At 44.0% G+C, this 21,897-nt stretch overlaps 1 protein-coding gene across 4 annotated transcripts in view; it reads right to left on the reverse strand.

Annotated features, from left to right (window-relative positions):
- Window positions 1-21,897, reverse strand: part of MICU1 (mitochondrial calcium uptake 1) — a 243,587-nt gene that overhangs the window by 43,980 nt on the left and 177,710 nt on the right. For all 4 annotated transcript variants that reach the window (XM_090058755.1, XM_090058756.1, XM_090058757.1 and 1 more), the window contains one exon: window positions 7,460-7,597. In XM_090058755.1, the coding sequence (XP_089914881.1) occupies window positions 7,460-7,597 (138 nt within the window). The remainder of the gene's footprint in view (window positions 1-7,459; window positions 7,598-21,897) is intronic.

Consider the following 21,897-nt stretch of genomic DNA (forward strand, 5'->3'; position numbering starts at 1 on the left):
TTGCATATCACAGTTTCTACCACTTTTGTTCTTACCAATATCAAAAGCAATCTGGTAAAATTGTTTCCTTTTGAATATGAAAGTGAACATGCTTAATGTTTTTGTTTGGTTCAGATTTTTTTTTAAATTTTAGTAAAGGGGTAAATAATTGCTCATGTCTTAGCTTCCTAGACGTTGTTCATTATGTAAACCAAAAAAGACAAAAAGTACAGAAAACTGGGAAACAGGACATAAGGGGCATGTCTATACATGCACTTTAATGGATATTAGTCTATTTTGATATGCATTAAAGCATCATAAAATCTGTTCTCTTAAGCTAAAAAGCATTAAAATAGGCTAATACACCTGTTTCTAGTACCTCACAATGGAGATGATAGATTTAATGCGCATTACCTAAAGCACATTAAATAAACATGCAGACGCACCCAAGGAGTTCTTATTTTCTTCTAGTCTTTCTCTCTCTCTCTCTCTCACATATATATATACATAGTTCATCGCATAATAATTTTCCATGAAAATCTAATAATTACCTTTAACTTAAGGGAGCTAGATTACAGAAAGAGTAAAGCCTGAGATAACACTGGAACAGGCAAGTCAGTGGAGACAAAATAAGAGTCTTGTGTAATATCAATGTATTGGGTTAAACCACAAGGGATTCAAAAAGTTGACATGACTTCCAGACATTAAAATGAAAAGCATGCAATTTTGAACTGCCACTGCAGTTGCACTAGATCTCATACTCACGGGGAGGAGGGGAAGATAGATACAAAAGTATCTGGCGGTTCACTTCTTCTACATAAAACTCTTTTGCATATAGAAGTCTCTCTGAGACTAAGGCCCTACAGTATGCCAACCTCTCTGAGACAAAATGGCCCTACAGTATGCCAACCTTTTTATGAGCCACATGGAAGAAGAATTCCTCAAGGACTGCACCATCAAACCCTTGCTATACTTAAGATATATCGATGACATTTTCATCATTTGGACTGAAAACCTGCAATCTTTGATTGAGTTCCATCAGAAATTCAACAATCACTATCCCTCCATCCGACTATTTCTTGAATACTTCAGCACCAACATCTCACATTATGATCAGTTTCCAGAATGGCAAAATACAGACCATGTTATACAAGAAACCCACAGACCAACATACATATCTGCACAGAGCCAGCAATCACCCTAAACACACCAAAAAAGCTGTGATATACAGCCAAATCCTCACACACCACTGAATTTGCCCTGAGGAGAACACCTGGGATTGCCACCTCACCAATCTTAGAAAGGTTTTCACCCAACAAGGACACTCCTCCAGAGAGACAGATTGCATGTTTGAAAGAGCCACCCGGATGCCGCTTGAAGAATTGCTCCAGCACAGAAGAAAACCCCCTCACAAATTGTCCACCGCTGGTTATGACATGTCACCACTCCCTCAAACTCATATAGAAAATCCTCAAACAATTGTAACCCATACTAGAAAGAGACTCTCTTCTTAAAGAGATCTTCCCAGAACCACCTATCCTAGCCTTCAAATCGAACCTCGCTAACTTCATCACCAGACGCAAACTTCCTCAGGCCCAGAACACACCAAATGGATCCAGACCATGCCATGACAAGAAATGCAAAACCTGCCAACACATCTCCACCACCCCCCACAATTACTACACCCCATAACAGAGCCATCAGTATTCCTGATTCTTACAGCTACATCTCCATAAATGTAATATATCTCATCCAATGCACCAAACGCCCTGATGGAAAATATACAGGAGAGACCAGACAACAACTGCGCACCAGAACGAACGCACACCGGAAATCCATCAAAGACAAGAATACCCAATTACCTGTGGGGGCACATTTCTCACAAGAAAACCACTCTGTCCAATCTCTCAGTTCTAATCCTCAAAGGAAACTTACAAAACACTTCTCAGAGATGAGCCTATGAACTTCATTTCATCAACCTCCTGGATATTAAATATAATGGACAAAATATAGACACTGGATTTATGACACATAATAACCTGCCTGACATTTAAGTCCCCAGGTACCTCTCCACTATTTAACAGCTACATTCATCTCCCTTCTCCCTGCACCCAGCCTGTCTCTTACCCACTGACTCCTCAATTTACATCTTCACTGACTGCCTTGCACGCATACCAGCCCAGCCTCTGGCTTCTTTACTTTTCATTCCATCCAGGAAGAGCACACACCAACTGCAGAAACTTCCTCAGCCTGACAAAGGGTTTTTAAACCCAAAAGCTTGCTTAAAATTTTTTTTTCCAACTATTTAATTTGGTCTAATAAAAGATATCAGATTCACCTAAAGAATCTTGTCCGTCTCCGAGACAAAAATCTTAAAGATTAAATCTAAAAAAGAATGTAGTAGTCTTTATTAGAAGATCTGACTTGAAACAAAACTCTACCCTTTGATCCCCACTTCACCTTCATTTGAGCAGCCAGAGCACTTCATCAGCTTACATACAATATTTAAGAATTGCTTAGATAAGTTCTGCCAGTTTGCTTTTCCCCAAATGTGCTAAGCTCTCCCCACTGCACTATTCTGCCAATACAGCTCTGCCGTGACTGCATAAATACAGAACTCAGGGATTTTTACCACCGTCTCATCCTAGTCTACATGGGGTATTTTTGGGGGGTGCCCAGAATTTAATTTTATGTTCTACTTGTGCTTTAAAAGGGGAAGTTATTCTTAGATTTTGCGCTCTCTCAAAAATGGTGTTTATCTGACATTTTGTTTTTGTTAATGTGGAAAAAAACCAGTTTTTGTTTTTATATAATTCTAAAACAGCTGACACAATTTCACAGAATTCACAGACATTAGGGGCTGGACGGGACCTTGTGAGATCTAATCCAGCGCCCCCATCATAGGCAGGAAGTCAGCTGGGATTAAGTGAGCCCAGCAAGAAAAATATCCAGATGTTTTCTGAAAGAGTCCAGAGTAGGTGCTTGCACCACCTCTGGGGAGAATCTGTTCCAGACCCTGGACACATACACTGTAAAGAACTTTTTCCTTATGTCTAGTCTAAATCGGCCTTCCTGGAGTTTGTGGCCATTAGACCTTGTTATCCCTTGGGGAGCTCTGGTGAACAGCTGTTCTCTCAGGTCCTGATGTATCCCTCTTATATAATTGTAGGCTGCTACCAAATCACCTCTGAGCCTTCTCTTTTCCAGACTGAAGAGTCCCAAATCCCTCATCTTCTCCTCATAAGGCCTGCCCTCCAGGCATTGGATCATATGAGTGGGTCTCCCCTGGGTTCTCTCAAGCTTTTTCACATCTCTCCTGAAGTGGGGGGCCCAAAACTGGACAAGGTACTCCAGCTGCAGCCTCACCAAGGCCAAGTAAAGCAGGGGATGACATCCCTGGTTTTGCTTAAGATGCATTGGGAGATGCACACCACAGTTTGGTTTGCTTTGCTAGTCACAGCATCACATTGGTGACTCGTTCATCTTGTGGTCAATCAGGACCCCCAAGTCTCTTTTGGTCATGGTGCTAGCAAGCGTAGCACTGCTGAGCCTGTAAGTGTATTGAGGGTTCTTCCTACTAAGGTGAAGCACCTTACACTTCTCAACATTGAAGGCCATCCAGTTTTGGTCATCCCACCTTGACAGCATGTCCAAGTCGGCCTGTATCCCCAGCCTGTCTTGCAGTGCGACTGCCCTCCCCTATAATTTGGTGTCATCCATGAACTTTGCCAGTTCGCATCTGACTCCCGACTCAAGATCATTAATGAAGATTATAAAGAACACCAGCCCAAGTACCAAGCCCTGAGGGACTCCACTGCTCACTCTACACCGCGTTGATTTGGTCCTGTCAACTAGTACTCTTTGGGTCTGACCAGATACCTAGCCATTGAATCGTAAGATGATCAAGGCCACAGTTCCCCAGCTTAGCCATGAGAACATTGTGGGGAACTAGGTCAAAGACTTTCTTGAAATCCCGATATATGACATCCACGTCATCTCCCTTGTCCAGGGCTCGTGTCACTTGGTCATAGAAGATGACGTTGGTCAGGCAAGACCTGCCAGCCACAAAGCCATGTTGGCTGGCCTTCAGAAGCTTGCCTTCTGTTAGTCTGGTGTTGATGGATCCTTTGACAATTTTCTTTAGGATTTTTCCAGGGATGGATGTCAGACTGATTGGTCTATAATTCTTTGGGTCATATCTCCTCCCTTTCTTGAAGATAGGGACCATGTTGACCCTTTTCCAGTCTTCTGGGACCTCGCCAGAGCACCATGAATTTTCACTATATCTTTGCCAAGGGGGGGGGGTGCAATGATGTCTGCCAACTCCTTCAAGACTCTCGGGTGCATTCTGTCAGGGCCCGCAGACTTGTGAATGTTCATATTCTCAAGGTGTTCCTTTACCTGATCCACATCAATTTTGGGCCCGTCACCTACCCCCAGGCTGGTTTGTGTCCTGTCTGACAGTGTGATACCTTTGGGAGGGTGAAAAACTGATGCAAAAAAAACATTTAGGAGATTAGCCTTTTCTTGGGTGTTGGATGTCAGCTGCCCCATTTGATCCCGCAGGGGCCCAATGTTATCTTTATTATTTTGTCGACTTCCCACATTTAGTTTGCAACTTCAGTGAAGTCCACTTTTCAGCAGTGTTGCTGATGTATAATGCATTTTACTCGCTTGTGCTGGTAAAGGCCATAACTTCTATGAAGCTCATATCTAGTTCTTGAAGGATGTTTGTTTCTGACGTGAACAGAACCCCATTTGGACTTCAGTAAAATGAGCACTGTATAACTGATGGAGCTTATGGCTGCTATGAACCTCATATTTCAGGCCCCCCAGTTTCTCCCAGCACAGTCTAGAATACTTTGATTATGATCTATCAAACTACAAAGAAAATTTTCCATCACAGTTTTTCACGCTTTGATGAATACAGAATTGCCAAGGATAGCAAATTCATGGTAAATTCATAGGTTCATAGATGCTAGGGTTGCAGAGGACCTCAACAGATTGAGTCTGACCCCCTGCCTAGGCAGGAAAGAGTGCTGGGGTCAGATGATCCCAGTCAGATGCCTATCCAGTCTCCTCTTAAAGACCCCCAAGGTAGGGGAGAGCACCACCTCCCTTGGAAGCCCATTCCAAATTTTAGCCACCCTTAACATGAAGAAGTTTTTCCTGATATCTAGCCTAAATCAGTTTGTGACCATTGTTCCTTGTTACCCCAAAAAGCGCCCTGGTGAACAGAGCATCTCTGATCCTTTGCTGTGTTCCCCTAATGAATTTGTAGGTGGCCACAAGATCACCTCTCAGCTTTCTCTTGTGGAGGCTGAAGAGGTCCAGGTCCCTCAGTCTCTCCTCATAGGGCTTGTCCTGTAAGCCCCTAACCATATAAGTGGCCCTCCTCTGGACCCTCTCAAGTCTGTCAACATCCTTCTTGAAGTACGGCGCCCAAAACTGGACGCAGTACTCCAACTGTAGTCTGACCAATGCCACAGGGGGAAGTATCACCTCTTTGGTTCTATTGGTCATGCATCTGCTGATGCATGATAAAGTGCAGTTAGCTTTGCTGATTATTTTGTCACACTGACAACTGAACAAAGACATGCAAATAGAGTCAGATACCCTTTTTCCCGCCCCCCCAGAGGCCCACAACATTTACAGAGTGAGAGAGACAGAAATTAACACTAACAATATAAACATAATGGGCTAAGTCAGTGATTCTCAACCAAGGTGCTGGGGCATCTTGGGATGCCCTCAAGTCCTTTGAAGGGTGCCCTGAGGTGTGAAGAAATAAGTAGATCAGCTAAACATGTACATGCAGGCTCAGGCTTGTCCCTGCCTGGATGATCCCAGACTTCCAGTGCCCAGCCCCTTTGCAAGAAGGTTAGTACTATAATATATAAACTACTTTTTGAAACTGGTGCCACTCAATTCACAAACATTATGGAGGGGTGCCTTGAGCCTAGTGAGGGTTGCCTCAAGTCAAAAAAAGTTGAGAGCCACTGGGCTGTCTTCCCACAAATTAGAGCAGATTTCCATGCTGGGGTTTAGACAGTAGCCAACCTGGTTAATGTGGCAAGTTGAATAACCTAATTGTAATAATCCCCTAAGAATCTTTACATCAGAAAGGATTATTATAGTCTGCTATACCCCAGGGCTTGAAAATACCCCAGTTCTTCTACCACAATCCTGAAGCCAGGCTCAGAGAGAGAAGCAAGCGAGACTGGACCACACTGGCTGTGTACCAGCAGAGGATTTCCTATACCATTTGGAGGCTGCTTTAAGTGGCAGGGTAAAGTGAACATTAAGATTGGCCTAAATTTGGTCCAATATTTCTTAAAATATTTTGCATCACAAAATTGGCCTAAAACAATTAAAAAATAGATGACAGTTTATTTTTATAAGGAAGTGGTTTCAAATCAGTCAGGTCTACTCGGAGGTCTTTCATCAGTTCCCATTTAGGTTAATTGTAATAGGTTCACTAACTAGTTAATTAAGAAAGGAGAACTATCAGTCTTCATTGGAACAGGCATGAAATTCTAACACAGCAGTAATTTACCACCTCATGCTTTCATGATCAGATAAAGGATGCCCTTTCATTTTAAATGTTTTATTCTAAGGGCCTTTTCTTTAAATTAACTACTTCAGAAACTGGAACCTTTACCTCTCAAAATTATGAGTCTAATTCCTATGATTTATTTTTCATATATATTAATAATAAAATGATAACCTACCCAGTCATGTTAGACAATTAATCCAAGGTCAAGTCACTAGATCTTTAGTGTTTATTCAGGCTCTGGACTATGGGTTCTATCCAGCAGGGGCCTTAAATTAAAAGGTGACATCTGCATCAAACTCATTACATATGCACCTAAATGATTATCATTGTGTTCCTGCAACTGTAGCACACATACTTCTGGTTAAATGTTTTTCTTCTGGGAAGTTTACTGCCTGAACAGATTGCAGGAAGTCTAATGCATTCCTCCTGGAAACCATAGGTTAAAACTAATCTATGCCAGTCCTTGGTTTGAAAAGGAAGCCACTTCCTGAGTTTAGATCATATAAAATATGAAATACCCCAGTTCCTTTGTTTATTTCCAGCTATCAAGTCTTGTTTAACTTCTCAAATATATTTTAGAAGAGTGCTGTCCAACTTCAGTGGGGCTGGGGGCCACAGCGCGCAGGCCATATGTTGTGGGGGCAGACCCCCGGAATCCCCCTCGTATTCCCCACTGAGCAGGCAGGCACCACCAGCAGTGGCACAACTTCCTCCTGGACCTTCTCATGCCGTGCAAGCCCCTTAGCCCACAGGCTGCCAGTTGAACAACCCTGTTTTAGACAAGTAAGCCTCAGTGGAAATAAACATAAGTACTTTAAGAGTGAGTTGTTGCAGTATAGTCATACTTTGGCTCCCATTTCCAAGTGCAGTATACCATGGGTATAGCCATCAGAGCCTGAATCTTCCTCTGTTGCCCAAACTACTAACCTCTCCATCCTGAAAGTGTTTCTTGAGCTGCTTCAACATATGAATAAGCTTCTTGGACTGCACTCCACTGTAAGCCAGCAGCATGCTACCAAACTGACGCTCAGTGATCCGCCCATTTGCGGGGTCATGCCGTTCAAACTAGAAGAGAAAATCAAAACCAACAGCACAATATTAAAGCAGAATTCCATTTCAGCAGGAAACAGTTGTTTTATTCAGGATGGACATAAACATCTACAATAAGACAGAGGTAAATGCTGTTAGCAGGGCTTTCTAGAAGCAACTCTAATTATGTTGAACGTTCCCATCTCCATCAATAAGTCAGTATTTTTTCTACAAGTGAATGCCCTTTGGAAATGCCTTTATCTTGATCTACTTGTTCCACTACACAGAGGAAAAGCAGGTTGGCTGGGAACAAACGATTACAATTCAGGATGGCTAAATCTAATAAAAGCCAAACCAGATTTACTACCTAAGAAAAAAGTTCATGCTTGTGGTAAAATTTGGCATCACAGGTTTCTAAGGCTACAAGGTAGAAGTTGAGCAATGCTATAAGCTTCATGCCACACGCACCAAGTCTTAGAAGCATCATGGAGAAACCAAACTGCTGCTAGTAACGCTTTCTCACATTACACTCCTGCACAGATACATGAATAAAAGCACATGGATGCAATGAAAAAAAATCTTTGTGTTCTGAAGGGCTGGGGGAAAGAGGGAAGGAAAGGGAAGGGGGACATAGTTTGGTGGTCAATAAGCCAGGAAGAAAAAAAATCTTCCTTACAAGAAACAAAGTCTTTCATCACTCCACCCTCTATCCCTTTCTATTCCAATTTCCTTCCTCACTCTCTTGATCTTACCACAAAAGCCTTAAAGCAACACGAACCAACAAACAAACAAACCAACTCTCCAAACAAATGAGACCCACCATGATGCTACAAACCATCACTCTGATCATTCTGATGGTACATTTTAAACATTTCCCTCCAATCCCTTGCTGAACTTGTCTATTTGGATTATAAACTGGTTGGTGCAAACATTACTATAACAAGAAAGAAGAAAAGTAAATGAAAACTTACCCTGTCAGTCCTTTGACATAACAAGTTTGTTAAAGCTACCATTTTCCTAGTCAGTAAATGCTAGTAACTTTGGGCAATTTGATGTCTGTTAATATCTGTGCAGGTAAAATCAAAATGATGAATTTGTCTAATTCTCTAAGAGCTGATACCACAGAGTAAAAATCCACAAGGCTATTAAAGCAAAGTAAAGCCAGCAGCTATCCCTTAATTTCCTGGCCCCACAACAAACACTTCCATTAAACATCTCTCTCTCTCCCTTTAGAAGCCCAAGTAAATAGACTTGCTGCACATCATGAATGTTAAGCTCAAACTATCAGAACCATGTATGTATATATCCTGAGGGAGGGTGCTCTTTGCCCCATACTCATTTTAGCAGCCAGTTACATTTAGGTATAGGGCACCAGGCCTCAGCTTAAGGAGCCTGTTCAGGCTGTTTTTTAAAATTTCATAGGATCATAGGAAAGTAAGGCTGGAAGGGACCTCACAAGATCATCTAGTTCAGGCCCCTGCTGAAGCCAAGACAATCTGTGACTAACGCATCCCAGCCAAGTATGTGCCCAACCTGCTCTGTACTCTATTTTTGTTCAGAAAATTAAAAAAAACAAAAAAGAAAAAAAATGGTAATCATGTTTATCTACTCTATTTTAAGGGGGATAATATGGGAATCTCTATATCAGGGCAGGCAAAATATGGCCCGTGGGTTGGATCTGGCCCTCCAGGCAATTCCATCCAGCCTGTGAGCACCCACCAATTAATCATACCCCACCCAGCCCACACGCCTTGCTCCCATCTTGGTGTACAGAAGGGCCGAGCCCAGCCAGCATACAGCTTCTGGGCAGGGCTGGCTGCTACCACTACTACAGCCAATGGGGGACCTGTTCAGCTTCCCCATCCTCCAGCAGCTCCTCCTCGTAGTTTCATAGTTTCTAGGGTCAGAAGGGACCTGAGTAGATCATCTAGTCCCACCCCCTGTCATGGCAGGAAAGAGTACTGGGGTCAAATGACCCCGGCAAGGTGTACATCTAGCCTCCTCTTAAAGACCCCCAGGGTAGGAGCCAGCACCACTTTGCTTGGAAGTTGGTTCCAGTTCCTAGCCGTCCTGACAGTGAAGTAGCGCCTCCTGATGTCTAATCTGAATTTACCCTTTGCCAGCTCGTGACCGTTATTCCTAGTCGCTCCTGGTAGTGCTCAGGGGAACAGGGACTCCCCCAATGCCTGCTGGTCCCCCCGACTAGTTTGTAACAGGCCACTAGATCCCGCCTCAGCCTTCTCTTGTGGAGGGTGAACAGGATCAGGTCCCGTAGCCTCTCCTCGTAGGGCCTGCCCTGCGGCCCCCTGATCATGCAAGTGGCCCTCCTCTGGACCCACTCCATGCTGTCCACATCCCTCTTGAAGTGTGGCGCCCAGAACTGGACGCAATACTCCAGCTGTGGACTGACCAGTGCCGCATAGAGGGGGAGGATCACCTCCTTGGACCTGCTTCAGATGCATCTGTGCATGCATGACAAGGTGCGGTTGGCCTTCCTGACTGCATCCCCACACTGCCGGCCCATGTTCATTTTGGCATCAATAATGACTCCAAGATCCTTTTCTGCTTCTGCACTGACGAGAAGGGAGTTCCCCAGTAGATATGGTGCTGGTTCTTCCTCCCCAGGTGCATCACTTTGCACTTGTCGGTGTTGAATCCCATCCTATTCGCCCACCCTTGTAACCTGTCTAGGTCTGATTGTAGCCTATTGCTCACTTCTAGCGTGCCCACATCCCCCCACATCTTAGTGTCATCAGCAAATTTGAACAGGGTGCATTTTACCCCCTCGTCCAAGTCGCTGATGAAGATGTTGAACAGTGCGGGCCTGAGGACCGAGCCCTGCGGAGCCCCACTGCCCACATCCCTCCAGGTCAAAAATGACCCATCCACCACCACCCTCTGGGTGCGGCCCTCCAGCCAGTTGGCGACCCATTTGACTGTGTAGGTGTCAACACCGCAGTCCCCCAGTTTCTTAATGAGGACAGGGTGAGAGACAGTGTCAAAGGCCTTCCAAAAGTCCAGGAAGACTATGTCCACTGCTACCCCTGCATCTAATCATCTCCCTGCTGAAGCGCTTGCTCCAGGCAGCAGGTAGGGAAGTGGTGGGTGTAGGGGGAGCTGTGGTGGGGGGGGCATTGCAGCTGGGCAGAGGTGGGGAGCATGGGGCTGGTAGGGCCATCCCTGTCCTCCTTCTTCCCCACACGCACTCCTCCAATGGTGCACATAGCCTCCACTGTTGGTGGCAGCAGCAGCAGCAGCAGCAAGCGGAGCCCTCTGGGCACCCCTGCCTGGCACTGCGCAACTTAGACCAGTGTTGCATATGGCGGCAAGGAGTGCAGCCTGCCTGGCCCACCTCTATTATGCTGGGCTCCTTGTGGTGTGTGCGCAGATCCCGGCATTCATGTACCACTAGGGGAAGCCCAATGCAATGGAGCCAGCTGCATTCCCCACCATATGCAGCTGCTGGGACTCCACCAGAAGTGGTGGGGAGCTCTGCCCCTACTTCTGTGGTGGCAGGGAGGAGCAAAGGCAGCTGAATCCATCGCTCGGGGCTTCCCTCCAGTGGCATGCAAGTGTCAGGAGCTGCACATGTGCTGCGAGGAGCCCAGCATGACAGAGGTAGGCTGGGCAGGCTGCACTTCTTGTCACCATGTCCAGGTCTGTCTGCAGCCACATGCCACTGGGCCTCTGCCTGCTGCTGCCACTGGCAGCAGGAGCTGTGCACCATGTCGGGGAGTGTGTGTGGGGGAGTCCCCACACTCCCCCACCCTCCCTTGCACCCCACAACCCTCTCCACATATCCTCTGCCCCCCCCACAACCCCCCACACAGCTGCACCCTCACACCCCCCCCAACACATCTGCACGCCCTGTACACAGACACCCACCCCAATCATACCCCACACACAAAATACAAGAGTAAGACTTTATTTTTGATTTATTAAGCGGTCACCTCTCTATACACTACACAAACACAAATCATGACAAAATATTTTTTTGTAAGAAAATTAAAATACGTTACAGTGAATGTTTGATTTTTAGCATGATTTGGTTTTTTTCTGGTTCAGTCCCACCCCCTCTCCCCATCCCTCCCCAAGCAGTACTTCTGGGGGAAGGAAAGGGTCTTCCAGTGACAAAGGTCAGGGGGCAGGACTTCCGGTCCCAAGACAGTGTGCCCAGGGGGCAGGGCACCTGTCAAAGGGCAGGGCTACCCTTGGGGCCCTTGACAGCTTACCAAAACTCATTCAGTAGCCCTCCAGCAGAAGTAGTTGCCTAGCTCTGCCCTGCATAATTCAAATTTGCCAGAAAAAATTCTGCCTCAACTCTTAGACTCACCTACCAATTTGAAGTCAGTGGATTTTAGAGGAAGGGAACTATGTCATACTTAAAATTGAAACTCAGTCTCAGTTACAACTTCTGTAGAACAAACAATGAAGCTAAGTTTTCCCATGGAAGAGAGCTCAAAATTGATTTTGCACTATTCTGATTGTTTAACTCTGTTCTCTTTCTACCCCATTACCATTCCTAATTACACATCAAACACAAAAGTAAGTGGCCTTGCCAGTTGGGTCAGTGTGGGGAGGGCAGGGAAGGTAAAAACTAGAAGCCCTATTAGTTTCAGTATTCCTCCTTCTGGAGACAGGATTCTGAATGCTACTTGCTATTTAAATCAGGGTCTTAATATCTAGTGTTCTTTAGTTACACGCATAACAATTAGGCTGCTTGTAAACAGGCTATTACCATTTGCATTGTAATCAAGAGTTCTGGATAAATAATTCATAATAACTAATTTATTTAACTGATTTAACTGCTTTTTAGGATCACAAATTGTCTGCAAGGAGATAAATTCAAATTTAATTTGAAATTTATCAAGTAATTATTGGCCTGCAGCTTGGTGGTGAGCAGTATGAGCAAATCTGAACTCTTTTAAGTGAAATACATTGGCAACATGGATTCAGTTTCTGCATTTCTGGTGTAAATCTCACATTTAAAATTGTTCTTTGTAAGATTAATTTAATTATCAGCGCAAATATTCTGGCTGTTGGAGAATTTAATTTTGGAAGGCAATATAGCTCCTGCTTAGAGGGCCAAGCCAGAAAGGCAGTTCAAAGAAAAAATTCCCATTTGACCTAGGAGATCATTCTTTTCCTCTGAATTTGAGCAAGCAGTGCAGTATTTGAGAACACGCACAACCTTGGCTTGTAATACAATAATAATCACCAAATCAACTGTATATACCAAAAACATTACATCCTCCTCTTCTTCAGTCTTGCAGGTGTCAGGAGTCAAGGTGGCAGGCCAGCAGACAAGCTGCCTGAGTGCCTTTAGCTGGCCACAATTAAAGTGCTTGGGTATGGTTGCAGCATATGAACAGCAGCCCTTGCAATGCTCTGTGTGCTTGCAACAAGATAGGTTTCCTATCTCTCTAGTCACAGATCTCTTGACTTGGTTGTTTAATCCTAGTTCTGATTTCTGATCTTTGGCTTCTCTGTTCCCTAGTCCAGTTCCTGATGCTCAGCTCTTAGCTGAAACCTGTGAATCTTTTCCTAGCTCCTGAATGAATCTCTACCTAGCCTGAACCCTTGCCTAGCTCCTACTCTTGAGTTCCTGCCTAGCTCCTCTTCTGGTTTATGACCCTTTAGCTCTTGAACTCCCAGTATTGCGTTCCTTAGTTTCGCACTTCCCAGGCTTGTGCCCTTAACTCTGACACTTGGTCCCCATGTCTGGGTCATACCTGTAACAGCAAGAGAGTAAGGCTTTCATTTTTACTACATATGAAAGAGTTTTAAACCTGTTAAACTGAATTTGAATTGGTAGTATCAGAATCAGAACACATGTACAGTATTAACTGTTAGCGTTATTTTGACTTAAACCAAGAGATCCAAAGTCAGCCTCTGGACTAAGAACTAAAGAAATCTTATTGGGAAAATCATGATTAGGCATATCAATCAAAGCCACCTTCTTCCATTATCACATTTGGAGTGTTCTTCCATATTGTCCAGGGCAATTATCACATTATTATTAGACAATTCCTTCTCCCACGGTACCAAGGTCTCTACCACTCCTTGACCAGATACGTCTCAACAGGAACATACAGAAAAGGTGCCCATGGTTCAGGATTACTGGGTCGTACTCCGATAAACCAGGTAGATTAAAGACAAACCCCCCCAGTTTTGCTCAAGTTTCCATGGCTTGGTTTGTTTTAAAAACAGTCCTAAAGTATAAAATTAGGACAGCTGAGAGAGAAAGCAAACAAGTGTACAAGAGGTGAGGAAGGGTGGGATTACTTTAAAAATAAGTGAAATGTTTCTGTTCTGTGCTAAACACACGCAAAGCAACAAATAATACTGAACTCAGACTTCTGCCATATTATTCTGCTCTACTGTTTTGCAACAGGCTTTCGTAGTATCTTTTCTGATTCAAGGTGCTCTATGTACTCTTAGTGTCTGTTTGTTCACAGCTGTAGAAGACTTTCTGCTTGCTTACTGCACAATAAGTGCAACTTCTGTACTTTGCTTCCATGTCTTTTTGGACATCTAAGTGATGATGATTGGGAGCTTTGTCAGCTTCAGCTGAAGGCAATAAATCTATAAAAAGCTTTCTTCCAGTGTTATTCAGTTAAACTTCAGTTAAACAGGTATTTTGGAAGCTTTTAGATAATTTTAAGCAGTCTTAAGAAAAAACAGTTCATACATTCAATTAGATTTTTCTTTCTTCATATGTGGAGAAATAGCCCATTTTATAGCATCACAGTCATCCATACAGTTTCCTAGCAAAAAAGGGGGGGGGGGGGGGAAGGGATTTCTCCTACAAACATAATTTTTCTTAAAGCCTTTGTCTCTAATATGTTTTAAAGAAGAAATAAAGAAACAAGGCTGGCAGTTTCTCCTTATCATAGTCAACCATTGAGACCAACAACATTGTGATACAGACAGTAAAAGAAAGAAAATATCTGATTAATAATGGGAAAGAGAAGTTATAGTTTTTCTGTAGCTAGTAAGAACTGATACGAGGAAACTACTAGGGAGGGAAAACACTGAACTAATACGGTTCTTTTGGGTCCTAAAAACTCAAATTAGCATTCCTGTACTTTCAGCACAAAGGACTGACCCAAAAAACTAGATAGAAGGATGTCATATAGGGAGCTAAAAAACATGACAGATGCCCTGTTACCCTGGATAGCCATGGAAACTGTTGTTTTCCATACTCTGATAAATGTCAAACATAGATGCTGTGTATCTTTGTTCTAAAATTGCTTTGTCCTGACAGCTCATGACTAACAGCATATTTCAGGTTATAAATCAAGACTCGGGTCCCATTTATTTGTTCTGGCATATTCTCCACATTTAAAATGCATCTTTCATAGTTTGCATTGTAAAGTAATATAGGGAAACACCCTGGAGAAATGCAGTACTGATTCAGTATCTCTAGAACACTTTCCACCATTAACCACTTGGTGCCAGTAGTGGCTGGCATATGCTTCTACAAGAAATAATACATAATAATGTTCCTACTTGCCCCCTCAATAGTTGATGCACTTGGGGTGCTGAACAAGCATTATATCCTGAAATACAGTAGACATTCCAAGAATTTGTAAAGGTTATATGATGGTAAATTCAAGTTTCTCCTTGCAAAAGGTTAAGATGAGAAGCCAAGCAAGGTAGCACATTTTCAAACTTTGGACACTACCACTTCACTGGTCAAACCCCAGTATTAATTAATGTGGCCAATGCAGTTGTTTGAAATGAGTTTAAGTACATGTTTCTGTATTCGATGAAGATTTTGGGCACCTTAATAGAGATGCTACAACATAATACAGAGTACTTTAAATATTATACAAACAGGGGAGAGTGGAGACTTAACTTTTTAACAGTATTGTTGGAAAGAAAACCAAAGAAAGTTTTTTTAAAAGCAGATTTCACTGATGCATTTCCAGCCTTTGAGGAGTACCTGACTAGTTTATTAATGTACATTTTAGTGGGAATGAATCAGACTGTCAGTAACTAAACTGGTTGATAGAAGTATTATTGATATTACTACAAAAAGAATCAAAACACTAAGATATAAACAGCTTCATTGCTATCGTTACCTTTTAAAAGATATTACAAATACATCTAGAAAAATGAAGGAAGATAACCCCATTTTCTATGTGCTCTCATAAATTATTAATATGAAGGTAATCTTAATATGAAGGTCTAATATGTAGGTAATCTTCAGTTTGATTTAATTGTCTGAATTTAAAAGCATAGCTACACCCACCCAAAATCTAGGTGGATAAAAATTATAGCTATTAAGCAATATTAAGCAATACGTTAAGCAGCATAAAGATCATGATATTAAATTTCATTTAATTTTACAGTTCAACTGCTATATGTAAAACAAGACCTTACAGTATGAGAAAAACAGGAGCACCTGGAAATGATCTGTTTTTCAGATACCTTCCCTTGAATAACTTTCGGTAGCAAGATAAGCAAAGGAATCTACCAAAGACTTTTGGACCCCTAATTCTTTACCTCCGGGGTTGGTTGTTCTTGGTTTGTCCCAAAGGCTTTTTTACCTGAGAAAAAACAAAATGCCATCCTTTGACATCACCCAGACCAAATCTATTCAAAGACGCTAAAATTAGAAATATGTTACTTCAAGTGCTAGAGCTTCCTAAACATGGACACTAAGAATATGAATACCTTTTCTTCCTCCTTTCTGCTTCCACCAGCTGTAATTTCCTGGCAAAAGGAAGTGTTAAGTAGCTCTGGTAGTTACACAACCATTTGCTACCAACAGTGGGGCACTTTCCTTTAAGGTCCTAAGCAGCTGGGGAGGTGAAGACTACAAACTCAGCTTTGGATTTAAGCCTTCTTGGCTGTTAAGTAACATACTATAACAGTCTGGGACTACTGAATTTCAAACTTTCTAAAACCAAGGGAAAGATAGAAAAATCCCTTAAGTCATCCACATATATTCAAGAGCTATAAATCAACCTATATTTGTTTCTAGGATTACAAGTAGGTAAATACACAAATCACATATTCTAAAATAGAAGGAAATAAAAAACTACTTATCATTAGAGTTCAAAGTTAATGTGGCAGAACACATTGTTCAACTGCAATATGCAAGTGTTGCATAAAAGCAGTTTCATCTTAAGTTGTTAGCTTTTTGTTTTCCCTCTGGACAGTCTGCCTTCAGGAAGGCTCAATTTCTATTAGTTCCTCAAGGAAAGATTTCTCATTTCAGCCTTCTCTACTCTTTTTAAACAAACCTTAGCAATGTGAAAGAATAACTATAAAAAACCTCAGTCTTGAGATCCACTCTCCTGAGATTTCAGATACAAAGAACTATTTAAAAATCAAGAACAGTGCTTTTTCACCATCTCTTTTACTTCACTGAAATCAAACAGATTGAACTTCTGTTATTCAAAACATACACAGAGCTTGCAGTTGCTGGGGAAGAATGTTGGTGAATTAAGATAGGCAGGCAAAGGGGGAACTATATTATATTACCTTACTGAGAGTGCAGGAACAAGTCATTCCAATGCACATGAAGACTAGCAAGTATGGTAGAAGACCAGCTTGGCTTAGCAAGGAACTCTTCAGTAAGATAAATCACAAAAAGGAAGCTTATAGGAAATGGAAAACTGGACAAAAAACTAGGGAGGAATATAAGAGTATTGTTTGGGCAGCCAGGGATGAAGTCAGAGAGGCCAAAGTGCAATTAAAGTTGCAGCTAGCAAGGGCTGTGAAGGGTTACTTCTACAAGTATGTCAGTAACAAGAGGAGGATCAGGGAAGGTGTGGGTTCCCTGCTGAATGGGGAGGCAACCTAGTGACAGAGGATGCAGAAAAGGGTGAAGTACTCAATGCCTTTTTCACCTCAGTCTTCACAGGCAAGGTCAGCTCCTAGACTACTGCACTGGGCAGCAATTTAGGGAGGAGGTGAACAGACACCTCTGGCGAAAGAACAGGTTAGGGCATGGGTGGGCAAAATATGGCCCACGGGCCAGATGTGGCCTGCAAGGCCATTCTATCCAGGCTGCAGGGCCCCTAAAAATGTAGAAAATTAATATTTCTCTGCCCTTGGTTCCTGTCATTTTTGGTCAGTAGGACCCAGGGGAAGCCCAGAGGGCTCCAACAACAGCAAGGCCTGCCCCGCCCTGCCCCACCCCGCTCCCCCAGCAGAAGCCCCTGCCAGGGTTTCTGGCCTGGGAGCACATGGCTGCCCCGCACTGGAACCGCTGGCAAACTGGTGGGGGGTGAAAGCAGCTCCTTCCCTGTCCTGTGGTGGGTGGTCCATGCTGCAGCTGCTCACAGCCCGTGTGGGGCTGCCTGTGCCTGCTCCAGACAGGTGTGTGTGGGCAGCGAGCGGCTGCAGCAGGAAGTGCCGGCCATGGGGCAGGGGAGGGGCCATTTTTCCCCCTGCCCTCAGCTTTTCCCCAGGCTCCTTCCCTGCGTGGAGAAAAGCGGCTGCTCGCCTGCCCCATGGCTGGCACTCCCTGCTGCAGGCGTTTGCAGCCCACGCGGGGCTGTCTGGAGCAGGCACAGGCAGCCCCAGCGTGGGGCACCGGGCATGGGGTGGGCAAGGGGCTGCTTCCCCCCCACCCGTGCTCAGGGGCTGCTTCCCCCCCCACCCATGCCAGGCTGGCAGCGGGGTGGGTTACAAGCTGGTGCTGAGCGCAGGGAAGAGCGGCCCCTTGCTTGCCACGTGGCTGGTGCTCCACACTGCAGCCGCTCACAGCCCACCTGGGACTGCCTGTGCCTGCACTGGACAGCCCCGCGTGGGCTGCGAGTGCCTGCAGCAGGGAGCACCGGCCATGGGGCGGGCAAGGGGCCGCTTTTCCCTGTGCTCACCACCAGCTTCTTCCCTGCCAGCAAGCAGGGGGTCAGGGCTGTGCATTGCCCCCGGCCTGTACCACAGGGCTGGGGGGGGGCACTGGGTGTGAGTGGGTGGGGAGCCAGTGGGAGCATGGGGCCTGCACCGGGGCCCCAGGGTCAGTGCCGGCAGGGCCCAGAGCAGGGTGGCAGGAGTGCAGGGTCCCAGCTGGCATGGGCTGTGTGGAGCCGGGCCAGCTCCCCCCTTTCTCTGCTCATGCAGCCCAGCCCAGCTCAGCTCCACAGACCCCTGCCAGCCTGCATCCCTCTTTAGGCCCACTGGTGCTGGCCCTGGGACACTGGTACCAAGACATTGGGACACTGGTCTCAGGATGGTGACCAGGGGGTGGGGCATCTGTCAAGGGGCAGGGCTACCCATGCAGCCCTCAACAGACTGCCAAAACTCGGTAAGTGGCCCTCTGCCCTAAATAATTGCCTGTCCCTGGGTTAGGGACTACTTAGGAAAACTGGATGCACCCGAGGGTGCTGAGGGAGTTGGTTATGATTGCAAAGCCACTTGCTATCATCTTTGAAAACTCATGGCAATCAGGAGAGGTCCCAGATGATTAGAAAAGGGTAAATATAGTGCCTATCACTAAGCAAGAGAAAAAGGAGGATCCATAGAACTACAGACTTGCCAGCCTCAGGTCAGTCCCCGGAAAAATCATGGAGCAGGTCCTCAAGGAATCCATTTCTAAGCACTTATAGAAGGTGATAAGGAACGGTCAGCATTGATTCACCAAGGACAAGTGATGTCTGACCAACATGATCACTTCCTATAATAAGATGACTGGCTCTGTGGACGTGGGGAGACCAATGAATGTGATATGATATACTTTGACTTCAGCAAGGCTTTTGATATGATCTCCCACAACATTCTCACAGGCAGGCTAAGGAAGTACAGGTTGGTTGGATGAATGGACTGTAAAGTGGATAGAAAACTGGCTGGATCCTTGGGGTCAGAGGGTAATAGTCAATGACTTGATGTCTAGCTGGCACTCAGTATCAAGTGGAGTGCCCCAGAGGCCAGTTTTTTTCAATTATCTTCATCAATGACCTGTGCAAAGGCATGCACCCTCAGCAAGTTTGCAGATGACACCAAGCTGTGAGGAGTAGTTGATATGCTGAAGGGTAGGGTTAGGATTCAGAAGGCACATCTCCTGTGAAGCATACCTATAGGTATGTCTGGATCAGAGAAGCTATATAATACAAAGGCTGCAGACAGACATCACCTTTATCCTAGAATAAACTATTTTATGCTGGGATGAAGTACATCATGGAGACCTTCATGTTCATTGTCCCAAGTTACGTCCTGAAGATGTTTCCCAGATAAGAGGTAGTAACAGTTTATCCAGGACTATGCATTGTTGAATCAATAGCAAAAAAGCAGCAGTGAATTCAGAAGCTGCTCATTAAACTCTGGTTTGAAAGGTGATGTGTGTAAACACCAATACAGGGATATTTCTGTTCCAGGAGAAACACAGCCACAGCTTATCCAGGGGCAAATGCAACATCTGTTCCAAGCCAAAGAGTAGTAAGATATTACCCTTCAGTAGGTAGATTTTAAACCAAAAGCAGAATCATCTTTGCCAAAACAATCAAAACCCTAAAAACCTGCATCATGGAAGCAATAAGAATGCATTCAGTTGTAAAGCAACACAGCATGATGTAAATAGACGTATTTGATTTTTCTTAAAAATTAACACAACAATAATGACACCTTCCAAGCAGTTTGTTGATTACCTGCCAACTACAATTCCCTAAAAGTAGCTAAAAAAGATATCCTTTTTGCAGAGGGGGAACCCAAGTAGCTATAATTGCCTTCAGCCAAAATAGTCTAAGAGTCCTTTTTTGCCTGCAGCTGTAACTCATAACTACAGGTGTGTGTAAACAATAGATCTATATAGTTGACACCATCTGTTCCCACTATTCACCATCAATTACTATATTTCCTTTGACCATCTCTTGCACCAGGCAAATTGGCTCATCATTTTCTATTAGGACCTTCTAGAAGAAGGGATATAAAACTTAAAGCACGGCTCTGTGTTGCCACTACAAATAATAAAGGTTGGGTTCTTTTGTTTTTTAAAGAAACGTATGATTGGTAGAAAGTACAGTAGCAGCAAATTATAAATAAAATTTAGAAGGATGGCTTCCACCATGATGCCCAAGCAATAGCACTGTTCAGACATTTTCCATTGTTTAGTACTACACAACAAAAAGTTCAGAATAGAATTTGACGGCACCTCCCCAACACAGAGCAGACTGGGACTGCAAAAAAATACCTCTGATCAAACAGAGCTTTAGGTTGCTTTTGTCTAAAAGAAAAACCAGTGTGACCTTCCCACATATCTTGTGCTATGGTCAAGATAAAATACAACACAGAAAGCCAGAAAAGGGTGGGATGAGCAGTGTGTGTGGAGGAAGCTGCGGGGAGACAGGAGGTAGGAAAATTTTAAATAATATCACTACAGAGACTAGTTTGAAAGACTATTAATTGGAGTTTACACTAGCACTTCACAAATCTCAAGAGTAACTAAGAAACAGCATTGGGTGAAGAAAAAAAAATGCCATCAAACCCCCACGGTACCTTCATTAAGTGATAGCCTGTCCAAGCTGTCACTTTACATACGGCATTGAGGGAATTCTTGCAGATACTAACAGCAAAATAAGTAGTAATCTCCATTGTTCTCTAGTCACAGTGATGCCAGAATACAATACTAAACAAACAGGTAATTAAGGAGATTTTTAAATAGTTTCCATACAAGGTGTAAAAGGCAAAACCACTATCGTATCAGAGTGCTTCAACAAAATCAAGATAATAAGCCAAACTCTCCCATTTCCTAACCTACTTTGTACTGCCAAGTGTCTTTAAACTGTCTGGAAGCAATCACTGGAAGTCTCATTATCTAAGGGGAAAGTATCAATGCAGACAGCTATACTGCTTCTTGAAAATAAAAAAATAAGTAAATCAATCAATCAATCAATCACCCTGCTATGATCCTCTAGCCCTAGAGATTTCCCACACCTCAGAGCCCTATGGACTGCAGCAGCTGTGATCCCAAAGGTCTGGGGTTTCTCCAAGGAAACCCTGCTACATGTGCAAATTAAAGCTTGATAGCAACCACCTATAAAGTTAGTATGCATTTCTGAGGTCTAACTTTAGATCTGTTGGAGCTGTTTATTGTGTGATAGCTACTTTGTATGTGTAGCTGTTCTCCAGGTAATCGCACAAGTAACCAGTTAACTGTGCAATACCTGTAATATGTAGAGGGGTCCTGGTTGTCATTACAGGTTTCTGAGTACAATGACAAAGCTCAAAATGTCTTAAGGCAGTGGGAACCAGCCTCCCTAGCAGGCCTGCCACAGGAGTCCTGCTTCTTTTAAAGAGAGGAAACTGCAGTGAGTGAGAAGCCCCAGCTGCTGGTTGCCAGGGCAGCCAGAGTTAGCTAGTGGCCCACACCTGCCAGCGGTCAG

This window comes from Crocodylus siamensis, chromosome 7, assembly GCF_052110815.1.
Source record: "Crocodylus siamensis isolate JL-2025a chromosome 7, ASM5211081v1, whole genome shotgun sequence".
NCBI lineage: Eukaryota > Metazoa > Chordata > Crocodylia > Crocodylidae > Crocodylus > Crocodylus siamensis.